We start from the raw sequence: 17,208 nt of genomic DNA on the forward strand, positions 1-17,208 counted from the left end.
TCGTGCAGCCTGGCCTCCTCCACCTCTGCTGACTCACTTTTGTTCAAGGTCCCCCTGATGCTCCAGCCATCTTTTTCTGCACATGCCAAGTGCTTTTCAGGTCCTCTGGCTCCCTCAATACCTCCTTGACCTCCTCTGTGCCCTGCTTCTCTTAGCTCAAGCAACGCCTCTTCAGAGATGGCCTCCACCTCAGACAGATCCCCATAGCTCCCTTAGTTTACAGTATCCTACCTTATCACATTATGATGTGCTGACACCACTTTACTCACGTCAGGTTTTTGTTTTTGTTTTTTTAGTTATTCGAGACGGTTTCTCTGTGTAGCCTTGGCTGTCCTGGACTAACTTTGTAGACCAGGCTGGCCTTGAACTCACAGCAGTCTGCCTGCCTCTGCCTCCCAAGTGCTGAGATTAAAGGCGTGCACCGCCAGGCCCAGCCAGGTTTTTTGTTTTGCTTTGTTTTGTTTTTTATCTTTACAAAGAATTTTATTAAAGCATCAACAATATCAATTGGTTAAAAATAACATTAACTGAAAGTAATATACAATCTTTCAAAAGTGTACTACTGGAAATAAAGTTATAGATTAACATCTGCACAATACCAGTAGGTGATTTTATTTTATTTTTTTAATTTTATTTTATTAATTTATTCATATTACATCTCAATGGTACAATGGTACAATAAACTACCTACAGGAAGAAGAACCACAAAACAATCAGGAATTATATAAATATTACATTCATAGTGCTTTGGCTATTTGTATTTGGTAACCTTGAAGAAAACATCTTTCCTATCTTGGTGAGTCTAAAATTCTTAATGTAAATCACTATCTATTATATCTTATCATTATCAACTTAAAATATCTATCTAGACTAAAAACACCTTAACCCCTAGACAACTAAGCTTAATTGTAAAACTAAACTATCTGGTCTTCAACTCCATCAGGGACTTGGGAAGGAATAAACTTGATTACCTGAGTATACAGGGAGTGCAGGTTAGCAGCTTCCCAAATGAGAAGATGACAAGGCAGTTTGCTACCTGAGCAGTCACCCAAAACTCTCGATATCGTCGGAGCATCATCTTCAGCCTTCTGGCCCAATATATCTGACAGACGTATTTGTGAGGCAGGAACTATTGAGGACTTGCTTACTCTGTCTTGGCAGAGTTTGGCTGTCGACTCTGCCTGCATCCAAGCTTGCCTTTTTTTAGGCAGAATTCTGTCTGTGGTAGATATGAGGACATTTTGTCCAGTGGCTTGTTTGCCACATTTGAAGCCATCTCCATAAGGAGGTTCTTTGATGTTCATTATCCTCTTTGAGGTAGTCTGGGTGTTGCCAGGAGTTAATCTGTCTTGTTGTCAATGAATCTTTAAAATAATAAGAACATTTTAAATGCCATGTTCTGTAGGTCTCTGAGGTGTTTGAAGACCTTACCTATCTTACCTTATCTTTCTATAAAATCACATCTGTTGCACCTAAGATGTATGTTCTTGTGATAAAAATAGACTAGTGATTGATGTGACCATGATTTGATCAACTAACAATTAACTTGTGTAACTTATTTATCCTAAACAGCCTGCAATAGCACTTTCAGAGTATTGGAAGCAAACCTTGTATTATAATGGGTACAATACCACATATTAGAGTAGAAATATATATAATGTGTGTGAAGAATAATCTTACAGTGAATTCTTATACCACTGTATCTAAAACTAAACTTATTTTGCATCTATATGCAAAATTCTATACCAGCGAATTAAAAATAACCTTGTAAGTGACAATTAAGGCATTAAGTTGAGGAGTAGATTCACTAATCTACTTTTTGTTCTATCTTCTCTATACATCAGGTGTTTTTTTTTTAAATGTATTTATTTATTTATTTGTTTGTTTATTTATTTATTTTATTACTGTGTACACAGTGTTCTGCCTGCATGTACACCTACACCCCAGAAGAGGGCACAAGATCCCAGTGTAGATGGTTGTGAGTCACCATGTGGTTGCTGGGAACTGAACCCAGGACCTCTAGAAGAGCAGTCAGGGCTCATAACCTCTGAGCCACCTCTCCAGACCCCTGACATCAATTCATTGCCCATTTATTTTTTTTAAAAAAGATATTCTTAGACAAGGTATCACCAGCAGCATGGCTAGTTTGGAACTGGCTCTGTAGACCAGGCCGTCCTCAAACCCAGAGACCCAGCTGCCTCTGCCTCCTGAGTGCTGGGATTAGAGGCGTGAGCCACCACGCCCAGCCATGACCTATTTCTTCATCTCTTCACAAAACGACAGAGGTAATTCAGTCAGAACAGTGCCCTTGCAGGCACTATCAGCCATCATCGTTTGTAATTGTTATAACTAGCTCTGTATTGTCATGGCAAGGCTGTCCTGCTTGCAGTTTAGACACTCAGAATTTGTTGTAGACACCCAGAATGAATAACTGGATGAATGAATGGATGGATGTTTCCCTTCAGAGCTCCGGAAACAGTGGCTGGCACTCAGGTACCTCAGCTACACTCTTCAGTGCGCCCCTGAACTCCTTGGCCACAGGGAAGGAGGTGACCATAGACATTCCTGTTACAAACGTAAGTGGCCTCAACTGGAGGGGAAGAGCCAAGAGGAGTGGACTGGAGGTGCTCCGACATCCCGGGGATACCCGGGTCTCCCTCACGGTCTAGGGGTATTCTGAACACTGCCTCTTGCTTTGCTTTTAGGCCCCAGAAGCGAAGCTGCAGCTTAAGACAGAGAGCTGGTAAGAGGCACTGGCCTCTGTGGGGACAGAGGGTGGACCATGGGGTCAGGGTAGAGCAGGAAGTATTTTTTCAGATGCTCACTGTGGCCTTGGTCACCTGAGGAGTGAGCCCCTTGGACCCTCATCCTCTACCATCCCAGCCCTAAGGAGCTGTCTGTGCGGCTGGGCTATGGGATCTGCCCCGAGGAGCAAGCCTTCCTAGGCTGGAGGAAGCAGGTGGTGGCCGCTGCCCTGAAGCAGGCCCTGCAACTGCATGAAGACTTGAAGGAAGATGAGGTTTGGGGGATGCGTCAGGGATGTGGGTAAAGAAATTCTGGCTTGGCCTGTGCCCTTTTAAGTCCCCCCCAAAGAATGGGATTGGACTGTTGGGGAGGTGGGGGGCGGTGCTCTGGGCTGAGGGCTGTCCCTCCAAACCTAGGATAACTCCCACAGTTCCTAGCTGCGAAGACCCTTGCCTGAAGGCAGGGAGCAGACTTGAGCAAGGCCTTGGTAAGCATCCTTGGTAAGCATCTCTATGTGGTCCAGGTCCCTGTTGTGGCCATCGCCGCTGAGGGCGGAGGTTTGCGGTCTATGATCTCACTCTATGGCCACCTATGGGCACTTCAGAAGTTGGGCCTCCTGGACTGTGTGACCTACTTCAGTGGCCTCTCAGGAGCTACGTGGTAAGAGTTATAGGGACTGGAACAGCAGAGGTGAATAGAGCCCAGGAGGACAGAGCGGATGCCAAGGGCCCTTTTTATGGGGATCCCATGTGGAGAGAGCCGTAATGGTCTGATGGGGCCAAGCAGCCTTCTCAAAAGGAAGAAACAGATTTAACTGGAAGTCCTACCAGGAGCACAGTGATGTCACAGGGCTTTTCCTAAGTCCTAAGGAGTTGGAAGAGGGAGGGCCCAGAAAGGGCTGGGTTTGCATTTGGCAACTCTGTTCATAGGCCTTGGTGACCTAGATCAATTTCTCTGAGTCTCAGTTGGTTTATCTCCAAAATGTGTGTGCTAAGAGACTCGCTCATAGGTCGATGGGAGGCAGCCCATGGCAGGCAACGATTTATGGCTGACACACACCAGGCTCCAGCTGGTTTCACAGTGGATGTTTCGGGCTTACACCCCTTTCTGCGGGAATTTCCCTTTTTGTTTATATAGTACAGGTGAGGAAACTGAGGTCAAGAAATTCTCTCATACTGAGCTGGGCACGGTGGCCATACCTGTAATCCTAGTGCTTTAAAAGTGCTGGAGGATTGCCATGAGCTCCAAGTGAGATCTTCTCTAACCAATAAAAGAGGAAGAGAGAGAGAGAGGGAGAGAGAGAGAGAGAGATCAAGAAAAGAAAGAATGTCCTTTATACAAAGATAGCAGTGCCTACTCTACTCTCCAGCCCGCCTCCCAGACGCGAACGTGGACCAAACCCTTTCACTACTACAGACCCATTGACTCTAGTCTTGTTGACACATGACATTAGGGAGTAAAGAAGGAGTAAAAGTTTAAGTGACAGCTATTGACGAGCACAGTCTTAAATGACTTCAGGGCAGGCTCTTAAAAGGTAGGAGTACGCCTTTAATCCCAGCACTCGGGAGGCAGAGGCGGGTGGATCGCTGTGAGTTCGAGGCCAGCCTGGTCTACAAAGTGAGTCCAGGACAGCCAAGGCTGCACAGAGAGACCCTGTCTCAAAACAAACAAACAAAAAACAAACAAAAAACAAAAACAAAAGGTAGGAGTAGAGACTGGTGCTGCCCAATATAATAGCCATCAGCCACACATGACTGTAAGTTCGCCGGTTTGGAGTTCGAGGAGGCCACTGAGGGGGAACTGTTCTTTTGGGGTGAAAAACTGTAAGAGTTCTTAATGCTGTAGACAGGCGGACCGCAGCACAGGGGTAGCTCTGAGGAGAAGGGGTCCATCGGGCAGAGTGAGCAGGAAGAGGGCAGGAAGAGAATGGGGAAGTTTCCTTTTTAGACCCACAGTTGGCTGTTGCTGTTACTGAGTTCAATAACATAACTTATCAAGGCTTTTTTTTTTTTTTACTGGTTTCCTGCTGATTTTCCAGTGTAGCTACTGAATTACACACGGGCTGCATGTGCCCCATCGCTAAAGCACCTAGGGAGTACATGCAAGACTGTAGGTTAAGCCTCAGCCAGGGAACAAAACCCAGACCACAACAACCCTACAAAAGGCCTATTTCATGCCCATCCTGGTATAAGATGTCCATACCCAACCCAGAACTAGAAGGGAGCCCCAAGATACACTCATCTCCAGATGGACCATCTTGGCAGCGCCTCTACAGTCCCTCCTCTAGGGATTAGACATGGGGTGGGATTGGGCCTCAGCTCTTGTCCCCTTTTTCCCTCCAGGACAATGGCCCATCTGTACCAGGACCCCAAATGGTCACAGAGGGACCTCGCGGGACCCATCAGCCATGCCAGGGAGCACGTGACTGAAACCCTAATGAAGGAATTCTTCCCCAAACACTTGGCGAGCTACCACCAGAGATTGAGGCTGCAGGCAGAGAGTGGCTACGCCACCACCATGACAGACCTGTGGGGCCTGGTGTTGGAGTCCAAGCTGCACGGGCAGGTGTGCTGTCTTCTCAGCAGCGTGCCACGGCTATGTCCTCGCGTGCTTCTATTGAGGGTGGAAAGAGGCCCTGAGAGACTGCGTCGGGTCTCAGCACTTGGGAGGGCGGGGCAAAGGGGTTCAAGGCTAGCAGGGACTACACAGGGAATGTAGGCAAGCCAGGGTCACAGGGACTTTGACTCAAACAAACAAACAAACAAACAAACAATTCGAGGGTTAGTGCCTGTCCAATGCCAGGATGTTTTTTTTCTGGCTCAGTTCTTCAACTGTGGTTGCATGCCTTTTATTTCCCATGGCTGAAGCAAACTCCATTGTATATATGTTGTATTTCCTGTACCTGCTCGTCTGATGATGGACGCCTAGGCTGATTCCATAACTTGGCTGTTCTAAACACTGTAGCAATGAGTGTTGGTGCCGCAGGTGTAGCCGTGATGTATCTTTGGGCAGATGCCCAGAAGTGGTCCAGGTGTAGTAGTTCTAACTTTAGGGAGTTTTTGTTTGCTTGCTTGCTTGCTTGCTTGCTTTTTTCTCCCTCAGGAACTCCATACTCATCTCTGTAGTGACCACTCTAATATACATTCTCAGCTGTAGTGTGTTTCCTTTTCCCTCAAGGCCTTGCCAGTGTTTACCGATGTTTGAGGCTTGGGTAAGACGGCATCTCCCTGTAGTTTTGACCTGCGTTTCCTTTATGCCTAAGACTGCTGTAGCATGTATTTGTTGGGCATTTGTGCTTCTTTTGAGGGTTTGATTCGATTCTGGGGTTTGGAGTATTTTTGAGCTCTTCATATATTCCAGATCTTAACTCCTGCCTGGTGAGTCGCTGGCAGCCGTTCCCCCCCCCCTCACCCCCTGTTCTATAGCTTGCCTCTGCTGATTGTTTCCTTTGCTCCCCAGAAGCTACTTTATTGCACTCACATTTGTTGACTTTTGCTACTGTTTCCTGTGTGGGTTTCAAAGTTAAGGTTTCTGAACCATTTTGAATTCCGACTGAGACACAAGGAGCTGGTTTCGTTCTTCTATGCCTGAATACAGTTTCTCCATTATCGATGAAGCCATCTTTTCTCCAAAGTGTGTTTTTTTGTTTTCCAAAAAATCAGGAGACTGCAGCTGTGTGCGTGTATGTCTGGATCTCCTATCCCGCCAGTCTCCATGTCTCTGTTTCTGTGCCAATGCCCTGCTGCTTGTGTTTTGTTACTGTGGCTCTATAGCAGAATTTGAGATGAGGTGTTACAGAATCTCTGTTGTGGCTCTCTTTTTCATCAGGTTTGGTATGGCTCTTTGGGGATTTGTGCACACACACGCACACTCGCTTTCATGTGAATTTTGGGGCTCACCCTGAATTTTGTGAAGAATGTCATTGAAATGTAAAGGGGGGGTCGCATTGGACCTGGAGATCACTTTCAGCAATATAGCCCTTTTTTTTCTATGTTTCTTTTATAGAAAATAGGTGTTTTTCATACAATAGATTCTGATTATGGTTTTCCCTCTCTGAATTCCTAGATCCTCCCTTCCTTACCTTCCATCCAGCTCCATACCCTTTTTCTCTCTCATTAGAAAGCATCCAGGCAGCTGAAGAATGATAAAATAAGATAAAACAAAATCAGATAAGTTTTTTTTAAAAAATCAGACCAAAAAAAAAAAATCAGACAAGTTTGAATTTGAACAAATAGAAGAAAAAGAGTCAAAGAAAAAAACCATAAGAAACCCATACAGGCACAGAGACCTGCATGCTCATAGACACAGGGATCCCATCAAAACATAAAACCAGAAGCCACAATATATACACAAATGACCTGAATATATAAATATATATAATACATGCCCTGACAAAACATTACAAGACAAAGAGCCTCCAAGGACGCAGTTGAGTTGGCTTTCGAGTTAGCCATCTACTGTCAGGCATGGGGCCTGCCTCTCCAGGAAGACTCCACTGGACAAAACCACATTTTCACTTACAAGAGGCTACCTTTGGAGAGAGCTTGTCCACTTCTCCTCTGCACACCAGGACCCACCTGAGGCAGACCTACGCAGGGAGGGCCTGCACATGCTGCCCGTCTCTGTGAGCTCTTACGTGCACTGGCCCTGCTGTGCTTAGAAGGCCTGGTTTCACAGTAGTAATTTTGCTGACCATAAGCATCTACTTTGATTCTTCTTTCAAATTGTTCTGGCTGCTCTTGGACTTCTGTTCTTCACAACGGAATCAATTTGTCATGGTTCACTATGAATGTTGGGATTCTAGCTGAAATGGTGTTGGGTTTATCAGACCACTGTGATTACTTGAAGTGTTCTTTTATTGTATTACTGTGTCCTGTGTGTTCTTCGGATGTACTGTTTAAGTTCATATTCAGTTTAAAATGTGCTGTGCTTTTACTAACTGACTTTTCTGTCTGGTAGCAACAGCTAATTAATATAGAGGGAGAAGCTTGTGCCAGTATTAAATAGTATTAAACAGTATTAAAACAAGTTTCATCCCAGCTATAAAGAAAACTATTATTTATTGCCATTTGATCCTCTAGTAATGATTTCAGCATGAATTTATGGATATAATTTATAGTAAATTTTTGAGACAGAGTCTCATGTATCTCAGGCTGGCCTTGAACTCTTAATCCTACTCCTGCTGAACCTCAATTGCTTGGATTAGACATGTGCCACCAGGCCTGTTTTATGCAGTGTGAAGGCTCAAACTCAGGGTCTCACACATGCTAAATGAGTTGTTTTAGCAATTGAGTTACATCCTCAGTCCTCAGTTTCAACTTTTGTTTTTTCTTTACAATTTTGCTGGATGGAGTGAGGATGTCAGGAAAGCATGTGGAAGAAGCTGAGACTTGAGCTGCTTCAAAGTGAACGCAAAAAGGGCAGCACATCCCTTGGCATAGCATAGAATGTGAGCTAAAAGGCTACTGTGTGCTTCCTAGAAAGGTGCAGGAGTGTGTGTGTGTGTGTCTGTCTGTCTGTCTGTCTGTCTGTCTGTCTGTGTCTGTGTGTCTGTGTATCTGTGTGTGTCTGTGTCTATGTGTCTGTGTGTGTCTGTGTATCTGTGTGTGTCTGTGTGTCTGTGTCTGTGTGTCTGTGTGTGTCTGTGTATCTGTGTGTGTCTGTGTGTCTGTGTCTGTGTGTCTGTGTGTGTCTGTGTATCTGTGTGTGTCTGTGTCTGTGTGTCTGTGTGTGTCTGTGTGTCTTTGTGTGTGTGTGTGTGTGTCTGTGTGTGTCTGTGTATCTGTGTGTGTCTGTGTCTGTGTGTCTGTGTGTGTCTGTGTGTCTTTGTGTGTGTGTGTGTGTGTGTCTGTGTGTCTTTGTGTGTGTGTCTGTGTGTGTCTGTGTGTGTGTGTCTGTGTGTGTCTGTGTGTGTGTCTGTGTATCTTTGTGTGTGTGTCTGTGTGTGTCTGTGTGTGTGTGTCTGTGTGTGTCTGTGTCTGTGTATCTGTGAAGAACAGCATGGGCAGGAGATGAAGAGTTATTGACATTGCAGTCTTTGAGCTTGGCCCTCCCTGGAGATATGGTGGATTGCATATGGAGCTGACCAGAGCTGGCTACACACCCCCATTCATAATCCCCAGAACCCAGTGGAGCTCAGCCTCCTCACTATCCCCTGTGTCACTACCCTGCCCTGGCCCTGTTGGAATCACTGCCTCCAAGACACTCCTAGTCACTCGTGTTCTTATACTTCCAACCCTAGGTAACAGATCAGAAGCTGTCGGAGCAGCGGGCTGCACTGGAGTTGGGTCAGAACCCTCTGCCCCTCTACTTGAGCATCAATGTCAAAGAGAACAACCTGGACATCTTCCACTTCAAGGGTAAAGTCCTATTCATCCCATCCTCTAACAAACTGCAACTCCTCCATACCCTGAGAGCCCTGAGAGGATGCTATTGTGGATGAGCTCAGGAGCCAGCCAGGGAGCACTGCTGCCTTGGGCACGGGGCGTCCGTACATGTGAGCGGGGCGTCCGTACATGTGGGCGGGGCGTCCGTACATGTGGGCGGGGCGGAGTGAGAATGGTCAATTTGGAGTCTGCTTTCCTCGTATCTGCAGGGTTGGTAGCAGACAGGAGGGAGCCAGAGGCCTTCCAGGGCCCTCAACTGACCATGAGTCCCCACTTTCTTCCCTCACGTCTCTGATTTTCTTTCCCATCTCATTAGAATGGGTGGAGTTCTCTCCCTATGAAGCTGGGTTCCTGAAATATGGAGCCTTTGTCCCTTCTGAGCTCTTTGGCTCTGAGTTCTTCATGGGGCGCCTGATGAAGAGACTTCCTGAGTCCCAGATCTGCTTTCTGGAAGGTAAGTGGAAGCCTCTTCCAGGACAGGGCTCTTGTAGCTCAGGTCTGGGTGGAGTGTGGAAGAGCCATTGCAGGAACTGCTTTCTCCCCGTGCCCATTTTCTATGGGCGCCCAAGAGTGGGGAATCATTTGGTGTCCATGTGGAAAAGACAGGGTACAGGGACCTAAGAGCTGGCCCCTCTTGGGAATTTGGCCTTCAGGTATCTTCAGCAACATTTTCTCTGTGAACATGAAGGACATCTGGTATAACATCATGTCTGGGAAAGACCAGAAGGATCTCACGGTGGATGTCCAGAAGTCAGGTAGAAGAGGAGGTGGGGAGCCTGGGCTGAGGCCATTCCCCTCCGGAGGCTGGTGGAAGAGAACACGGGTAGGCGTGGTTGGGCCCCTCATATAAGCAGCGTTTGTTATTCTTGGTGCAGAACCCTCAGCCTCGGCAGGAACCTCCTCCTGTGTGGAGGCCCCATGGCTGCAGTCTGGAACAGCCCTGGCCCAGGCATTTAAGGGCTTTCTGAATGCCAGGCTATTCCACCAGTGCAATGCCAACTTCCTCCATGGCCTCCAGCTGCACCGGGACTACCATAACCAGAAAGACTTCTCCACCTGGGCAGGTGAGGACCACGGCTTCTGGTTGGGGTTGAGCTGTGGCTACTAGATGGCGGAGATTTGTGGGGAGAACATTATATATATATATGTGTGTGTGTGTGTACATATACGTGTGTGTACATATACGTGTGTGTATACATATACGTGTGTGTATACATATACATGTGTGCGTGCGTGTGTGTGCGTGTGTGTGTGTGTGTGTGTGTGTGTGAGAGAGAGAGATCTGGACATCCCATTGTGGGGCCTAGGAGAAGGGCTAAGGTGACCTGAATTCAGAGAGTGACACCAGAAATAAGAAGTCGACATGGAGGGGAACAGGATCCAAGGAGTGTGTGTGTGTGTGTGTGTGTGTGTGTGTGTGTGTGTGTGTGTGTGTGTGTGTGTTGGGGTGAGGGGGTACGTATGGAAAGGTGGCTGCTTCCAACTTGCACTGCCTTTCCCATCAGACAGCAACCTAGATAACAACCCGAATCAGCTGACCACACAGGACCCTCATCTCCACCTAATTGATTCTGGCTGCTTCATGGACAGCAGCTGTCCCTCCCTGTTCCTCCCAGGTCGCCAAGTGGATCTCCTACTCTCCTTCAGCTACAACCAATCCTTACCCTTTGAGGTACCTAGTCAGTCTGCGGGAACCCCTCTGCCTGGACAGACTCATCTCCACAGATGAGCAGCAGGGCCGCTGCGCCGCTGCCCTTTACTTCCCACAACTAAGAGAGGAAGCTGTAGTCCGCAGGGTTTTTCCGGGTCCTCCCTTGGGAACAGCAGTGGCGGTGGCTGAACCCTGAGATCCCAAGACAGGGAAACGGGATCTCTTTGGGGTAAAACAGCTGGACAGAGCTGGCAAGAGATCTCAAGCACTGCCACAGCCGACTCCCAGCTTTCACTAGGAACTCTTGATGTTGGTAATGCCAGTTTGCACCTGAGGTCCCCCGATGATGGTGCTCTAACAGTCTAGGGGTGGAGTAAAGCTGCTGGGCTTTCACTCCCACCTTTAACTGCTGAGATCCTTGGATTCCTTCAGAGGTCTGCGCAGCTTAGCTTGGGCCACAAACCAGGACAGGGCCAGGCTGTTATCTTGATGCTGAGGGAGCAAGCGGGAGTTGGACCAGTCTTAATATGGCTCTGAGATGACACAGCTTCCTCTCAGCTGCCCTCTCCTCCTCTAGGGACTGCAGCAATGGGAGAAATACTGCAGAGCTCGGGGCCTGCCCTTCCCACACGTAGAGCTCAGCCCTGAGGACCACCTCCAGCCCCGGGAATGTTACTTATTCTCAGATCCTACCTGCGCTGAGGCACCTGTTCTGCTGCACTTCCCGCTGGTCAATGGTTCCTTCAGGGACCACTCAGCTCCCGGTGAGGACTCTATTCCCTTCCTGTTCCCTGGCGGCTGGAACAGCCCTCCAGGGAAAGCTTCAGGCGGGCTGAAGCATCGGGCTCTTTGGCCACGCCTCCCACACCTTTGTGTCCTCCTCCTGGCCTTGCTTGGTCTTTGTCAGGATCCCTGGCTTTCCTGCCCTGTGTGGCCTGGGACCCTCTTCTCAGGGCCCTGGGCCTCTCTCCTAGTGCCCACCAGACCTAAGCCCTCCTCCTTCCCTCCTGTCTTCATTTTTAACCAATTTGTCAGAATATTATCTTCTCTAGGTGGGAAGATCTAATGTCTGCCTTTGACGCATCATGCTCAGCTCTCTAGTTGATACCATAATTCTGAATCTTCCAGACTTACTGCTTTTTGTTTTGGTTTTTGTTTTGGTGGTTTGCTTTGATATACAGTCTTTCTGGGTAGCCTCAGGTGACCTGGTACTCACTATGTGGCCTCAACTTCGTGGCAATCCTCCTGCCTCAGCTTCCTGAGTTCTGGGATTACTCGAATGCACTGTCACATTTGGTTTCTGGTTCTACTTTTTCTTCTTTTCTTTTCTCTTTTCCTTTCTTCCTTCTTTCCTTCTTTTTAAAAATATGGGTGTTTTGCCCACATGTATGTCTGTGCGCCATTTGCATGTCCTCATGACCAAGGAGGCCAGAAAAGGGCGTTAGACCCATCCCCCTCGGAACTGAAGTGAAACGTGGCCGTAAGCTGCCGTGTGGTGCTGGCAATCGAACCCGGGTCTTCTAGAAGAGCAGCCGGTTCTTTTAACCGCGCCATCATCTTTCCGGTCCCCATCTCTTTTTCTTTTCTTGTGTTGGGTGTTAAATCTAAGGGGCTTCCACAGACTAGCAAGTGCTCGGTAGCCACAGCCTCAGCTTGTGTTTTAAAGTTGTCCAGGCTGTCTGTGGCCTCCGTCTGTAGACCAGGCCTCGGTTTTACCCTCCTGCTTGGCCTTCTGAGTAGCCAGATGCCAGGCCCCAGTTGTCTCCTGAGCCTTCCCAGTTTGCCCTTTAATGAACCCACTTTGCCCAGGCCTCTGAATTCTAAAGAAAATTCTTTCTTTGTTCCTACCAAGAGTTTTAAGAATCCATTCATGAACCCCATCATTCCTCAGGCTCAGCCATAGCTTCCTGAGAAGCCACGGAACAGTCCCATGGGCTGTCTGAACTGCGGAAGGAGGAGTGCCGTGCCATAGGAGTATCGGGATGACAAACTCCTCTTACCTCAAAATTGCTTCTTACCATCCACGTTGGTGTTTCTGGGTAAAGGGGGCGCAAGGACCCCTCCCACGGGTCTTAGCCTCCTCTGGGCCTGGCTGAGAGACGTAGTCCTGCACATGCGGGCAAGCCTCGGCGCCCTGCTCCTGACCCTCCTTTCATCTTTGGCAGGGGTCCGGCGCAGCCCTGCTGAGCTCAAGGCTGGCCAGGTGGACCTCACGGGGCCCTTGTCCCCCTACTTCTTGTACAACATGACCTACAAAGAGGAAGACTTCGACCGTCTGCTCCAGCTCTCTGACTACAATGTGCGGAACAACCAAGCCACTGTCCTGCAAGCCTTGAAGATTGTTCTGAATCGCAGAGCTCCAGAGGCCATGCCCTTGGGAGTGAGGACCTGAGGCTTCTGGGGGTGGGGGTGGGGGTTAGGGTGCCTCTAAGGCTCTGAGGGTCACACTCTGACCCTCTAACTTCCAAGGACTCCTCTTATCCTATATTCTATTTATGTGCCTTACACTTACTGATTTCTGCATTTTAACCACCCTTGTATTGACCATGCCATATAATCCTTCATGGGTATTGCTATCACATCTTTTTTAAAAAATCTCCTACACACACACACACACACACACACACACACACACACACACACACACACTATGGATGCCTCATCTAGAGGTAGGAAGTAAAGTAGGAGGTTTAAGACAGACTTACACTCAGAGATTGCCCTCAGCTGATGTCCCTGCTCAAAGTCTTGCCCCATCTGCCTCTTCTGTATTTGGCTTCATTTTGATTTACAATCCTCATGTTACTATGAACTTGTTTTTCTTAGCCACCGTGCGGGTGACAGGCACCGGCCACTGTGTTTGTGCTATTCCTCTTAGTTCTAGCTGTGGTCTATTATGTTTGGTGGTGTTCCCATCTCCAAGTTCTCAGTGGTGAAATTCGGGAATGAGGAAAGAAGACTAGCTCCTGCCTCTGGATGCTGGGAGCTGCAGCCCCTGCCTCCAGCTGTCCTCCTGTGGCCACAGCCCTTCCCCAGAGCACTAGGGCCCATGGTTACCATGGGGATGGAACAAGACAAAGGCAAGGCCTCTCCATAACAGGTCTGAGTATGGAAAGAAGTCAAGATTGTCACAAAATCTGACTCGGTTAGCTGATCTTGGTTCATAAGAGATGGCAGTTTCTCTACCATTCATGGCTTCTGATCCCTGCCTTGATTCCCTATGCCCTAGATAAATGTTATGAAGACACCCACTTGTACAACTGACCCTGTCCTGACAGCATCTGATCCAGAGCAAACCTTTGCTACCTTGAACATTCCTTTAAAAACCACCTCTCACAGCCGGGCAATGGTGGCACACACCTTTAATCCCAGCACTTGGGAGACAGAGGAAGGTGGATCATTGTGAGTTCAAGGCCAGCCTGGTCTACAAAGCGAGTTCAGGATAGGCAAGGTAACACAGAGAAACCCTGTGCCAAAAAACAAAACAAGACAAAGCAAAACAAACAAACAAAACCCCAAAAAGTTGCTCTCTAACCTCTACGTTATACTGTGGCATGTGACTGTACACCCACACTTAAAAGGAATGAATGGATGAATTAATGAGTGGATGAATGAATGAATGAACGAAACACAAGATGTCTAAGGGGCTGTTGATTCCCAACAGCCACGTGGTAGCTCATAACCACCTGTATCTTCAGCTCCAGGGGATCTGATGCCCTCTTCTGACCTCCACAGTCACCAGGCATGCATATGGTGCATATATATTACGGGGCTTGTGGACTGTGCCTCCAGAGGAATTGGCATGGCACTATTGAGGTGGAGCATGTTAAAACCCCTCTGTCATCACCTGACTGTCTCCCTAGAGCTGCCTGCTGCCGCCTTGACTGGTGGAGCAGTAACACTTACTGAGCAGAAAATCTCCTTTCCCAACCCCCAACCCTCAACCCCCAACCCCCAACCCCCAACCCCCAACCCCCGCTGGACCAGAAGTCTTGTGACATGGAATTCATTCTTCACGACCCCGCACTTCATCCTTTTCTGTCAGATGGCGTCATTCCGTCTTTCTGGCGGATGGCGGGGTTGGGTAGGGTGGCGGGGGAAGCTAGTGCAACTGGACACAGCACTGCACGGAGGAGGGGGAGACTCAGGCGTGGGCGCGATTTAACACCCGCAAAGCTGTAACAAAGCTCGGTGGCCGCCCCCCTGAGGGGAGGGAGGGAGGAAGGAAGGGAGAGATTGAGAGACAGAGTTAGAGAGAGAGAGAAAGAGAGAGAGAGAGAGAGAGAGAGAGAGAGAGAGAGAGAGAGAGAGAGAGAGAGAGAGAGAGAGGACACACGCGTGCGCGCGGGGTGGGGTGGGGGTGTGGCGAGAGAACAGGAAAATCCATGGGCTCTCAGGCAGAGAAAATCCAGGTTCTCACTTCTCTCTGTGGGAAGGTGCCTCTGCTGTGTCTCCTGAGCAGGGAGGGAAGCTTTAATGTGCATTCTAGGTCTTAAGCAGCATTCTGGGAGCGGGGGCAGGGTTGGGGGGCCAGGAGACCGGAGTCAAAAGCCAAAAATAAAACACGGAGGGGTGGAGGTGGGGGGAGAACAGGGAACCTGAAGCTCAAGAGAAAAGGACTAGAGGGAAGGCAAACAGGTTATAGCTCCTGTTTATGGTGAGTATCCGGAGAGCCCGTCTCTGGAACAGGAACACCCCTTGTTAATCACAGGCAGCTTTCAAGTTTTTGTTTGTTTTAAATCACAGCAGAACCTGGTCAGTAACACCTTTTACCAAATGTAACTTATGGCCTACTTGGAGAAAGAAAGGAGTCGCTTCTTTTTCTGCACTCGGACAGACCGGATTTCCTAGAAAGGAGCAGACTCAGGACATTTGTCCAACAATGACCTATACTTATCCACCCGGAGACTGACAGTGCTCGGACCTTCAAGGGAAGAAACATATACACTTCCTGCCTGGCACCGGATGGTGCCCAGTGGCCCTTCCTGGAGACATGGAACCACATGTATGTAAACACAGACAAACACTCACATACATAAAATATTTTTTAAACTGTTAAACAAAACATAACCAAACAGACAGGCACTCGCCAGACTTGAAAGTGGGAAAGGAAAGCCAGGATGTGGCCTTCCCACATCAGTTCCCTAACTTTAAATCGCTACCTAGCTCTGTGTCTTTGGCAACAGTGGATAACACTTCCTGCTTGTGGAGAACTGACCACACAAGGCAAGGTCTGCCTTCAACCACTGGGACAGAATCTCTAGGCCCCAGAACGCCACGTTGGGATGCATGACTTTGCTTCTTCCCTTGGTCATTGACCTTGACTGGCTGCAGGAGCAAAAGATTAAAGGTACTGTTCAGACATCCAGGGCAGGCCAATGCCTTACTGAAGCTCTGTGTTTGGACTCTTCCAGACTGAGTCCTGGGAGGCATCCTAGTAGGTCTGGCGGTCCTAGTGACCATCAAAGGTGCAGTCACCTGGTCCAACCTGAGTATGTTGAGTGAGGTAATGGAGCCATTCCCTCAGGCTGTACGGACACACCTTCTATAGCATCGGCCTAGAGTCCTAGGAAGACATGGCAGGCTGTAGGATGTCCTTGCCCTGAGGTTTGGGGACCTCCAGGCTTCCAGGCTCTGGAATGTGAAGAAAAGATAGAGTGAGCAAAGGCACCATCCATTCAGAGACCTTGGCAAGGTCAGAGAAAGGTGGGGTGAGGTCACATAGCACCCAGGCTAAGGCAGGCTGGGGCCATTGCTAAAGCTGGCCCATGAGTGTGCATATGACTTTGCTTCCCTCTTTTGTCATCCTAGAGCCCTGACTCCTTGAAGGCCAGGAGGCCCTGCCTGGCCCACCCAGTACGTGTCAGGCCCCCTTCCTACAGATGTCAAGGTGCTTTGCATAAGGTCTTTCTTGCAGCCCATGGGCCCCTCAGGAGGCCCAAGGAGGACAGGTAGAGACATGAAGTCCAGGGGGCTGTCCCAGCATATCCCACTTTTGGGCCAGCTCTGCCCTCTGCTTGGCACAGGTGGTAGCCATGGGACTGGCAAGCAAAAGATGACTAGACTGGTGATATCTGCCCCCCCCAACAAGTTATATATTTATACGTTAACAAAGCAGGAATAGCATTTTGTTAGAAAACTTAACAAAAAATATAACAAAGAGAACAAAAGACAATAACAAGAAAGCGATTCTTGATATAATTCCACACAATCTCAGAATGTATCAAAAGCCCTTAATTTGGAAATCTACATAGCCTGATGTATGGCATGGTGTCTGTGATGGTTAACACTGTCAGTGTTGGACCCCCAGTGCCTAGAAATGTATTAAAACAGTGTTCTAGAGGGATCTCTGACTTTCTTTTTTTAAAATGAGATTTATATAGAAATTATTATATGGATCCTAGAGATTACTTTTCATCATGTGGGTGG

At 48.2% G+C, this 17,208-nt stretch overlaps 1 protein-coding gene across 4 annotated transcripts in view; it reads left to right on the forward strand.

The window, feature by feature from the left end:
- Nucleotides 1-13,260, forward strand: part of PLA2G4D (phospholipase A2 group IVD) — a 24,143-nt gene extending 10,883 nt beyond the window's left edge. Inside the window, exons 9-20 of one of the 4 annotated variants that reach the window (XM_084776355.1) lie at nt 2,466-2,576; nt 2,706-2,743; nt 2,884-3,019; nt 3,269-3,405; nt 5,088-5,310; nt 8,987-9,104; nt 9,448-9,585; nt 9,785-9,898; nt 10,007-10,195; nt 10,637-10,803; nt 11,360-11,546; nt 12,948-13,260. In XM_084776355.1, the coding sequence (XP_084632481.1) occupies nt 2,466-2,576; nt 2,706-2,743; nt 2,884-3,019; nt 3,269-3,405; nt 5,088-5,310; nt 8,987-9,104; nt 9,448-9,585; nt 9,785-9,898; nt 10,007-10,195; nt 10,637-10,803; nt 11,360-11,546; nt 12,948-13,174 (1,785 nt within the window). In that variant the 3' untranslated portion in view covers nt 13,175-13,260. The remainder of the gene's footprint in view (nt 1-2,465; nt 2,577-2,705; nt 2,744-2,883; nt 3,020-3,268; nt 3,406-5,087; nt 5,311-8,986; nt 9,105-9,447; nt 9,586-9,784; nt 9,899-10,006; nt 10,196-10,636; nt 10,804-11,359; nt 11,547-12,947) is intronic. The other 3 variants (XM_084776356.1, XR_014778129.1, XM_084776357.1) reach the window with 3 other exon arrangements.
- Nucleotides 13,261-17,208: the final 3,948 nt, after the last annotated feature.

The sequence above is a fragment of the Acomys minous genome (assembly GCF_964271855.1).
Source record: "Acomys minous genome assembly, chromosome: 3".
Classification (NCBI taxonomy): Eukaryota; Metazoa; Chordata; class Mammalia; order Rodentia; family Muridae; genus Acomys; species Acomys minous.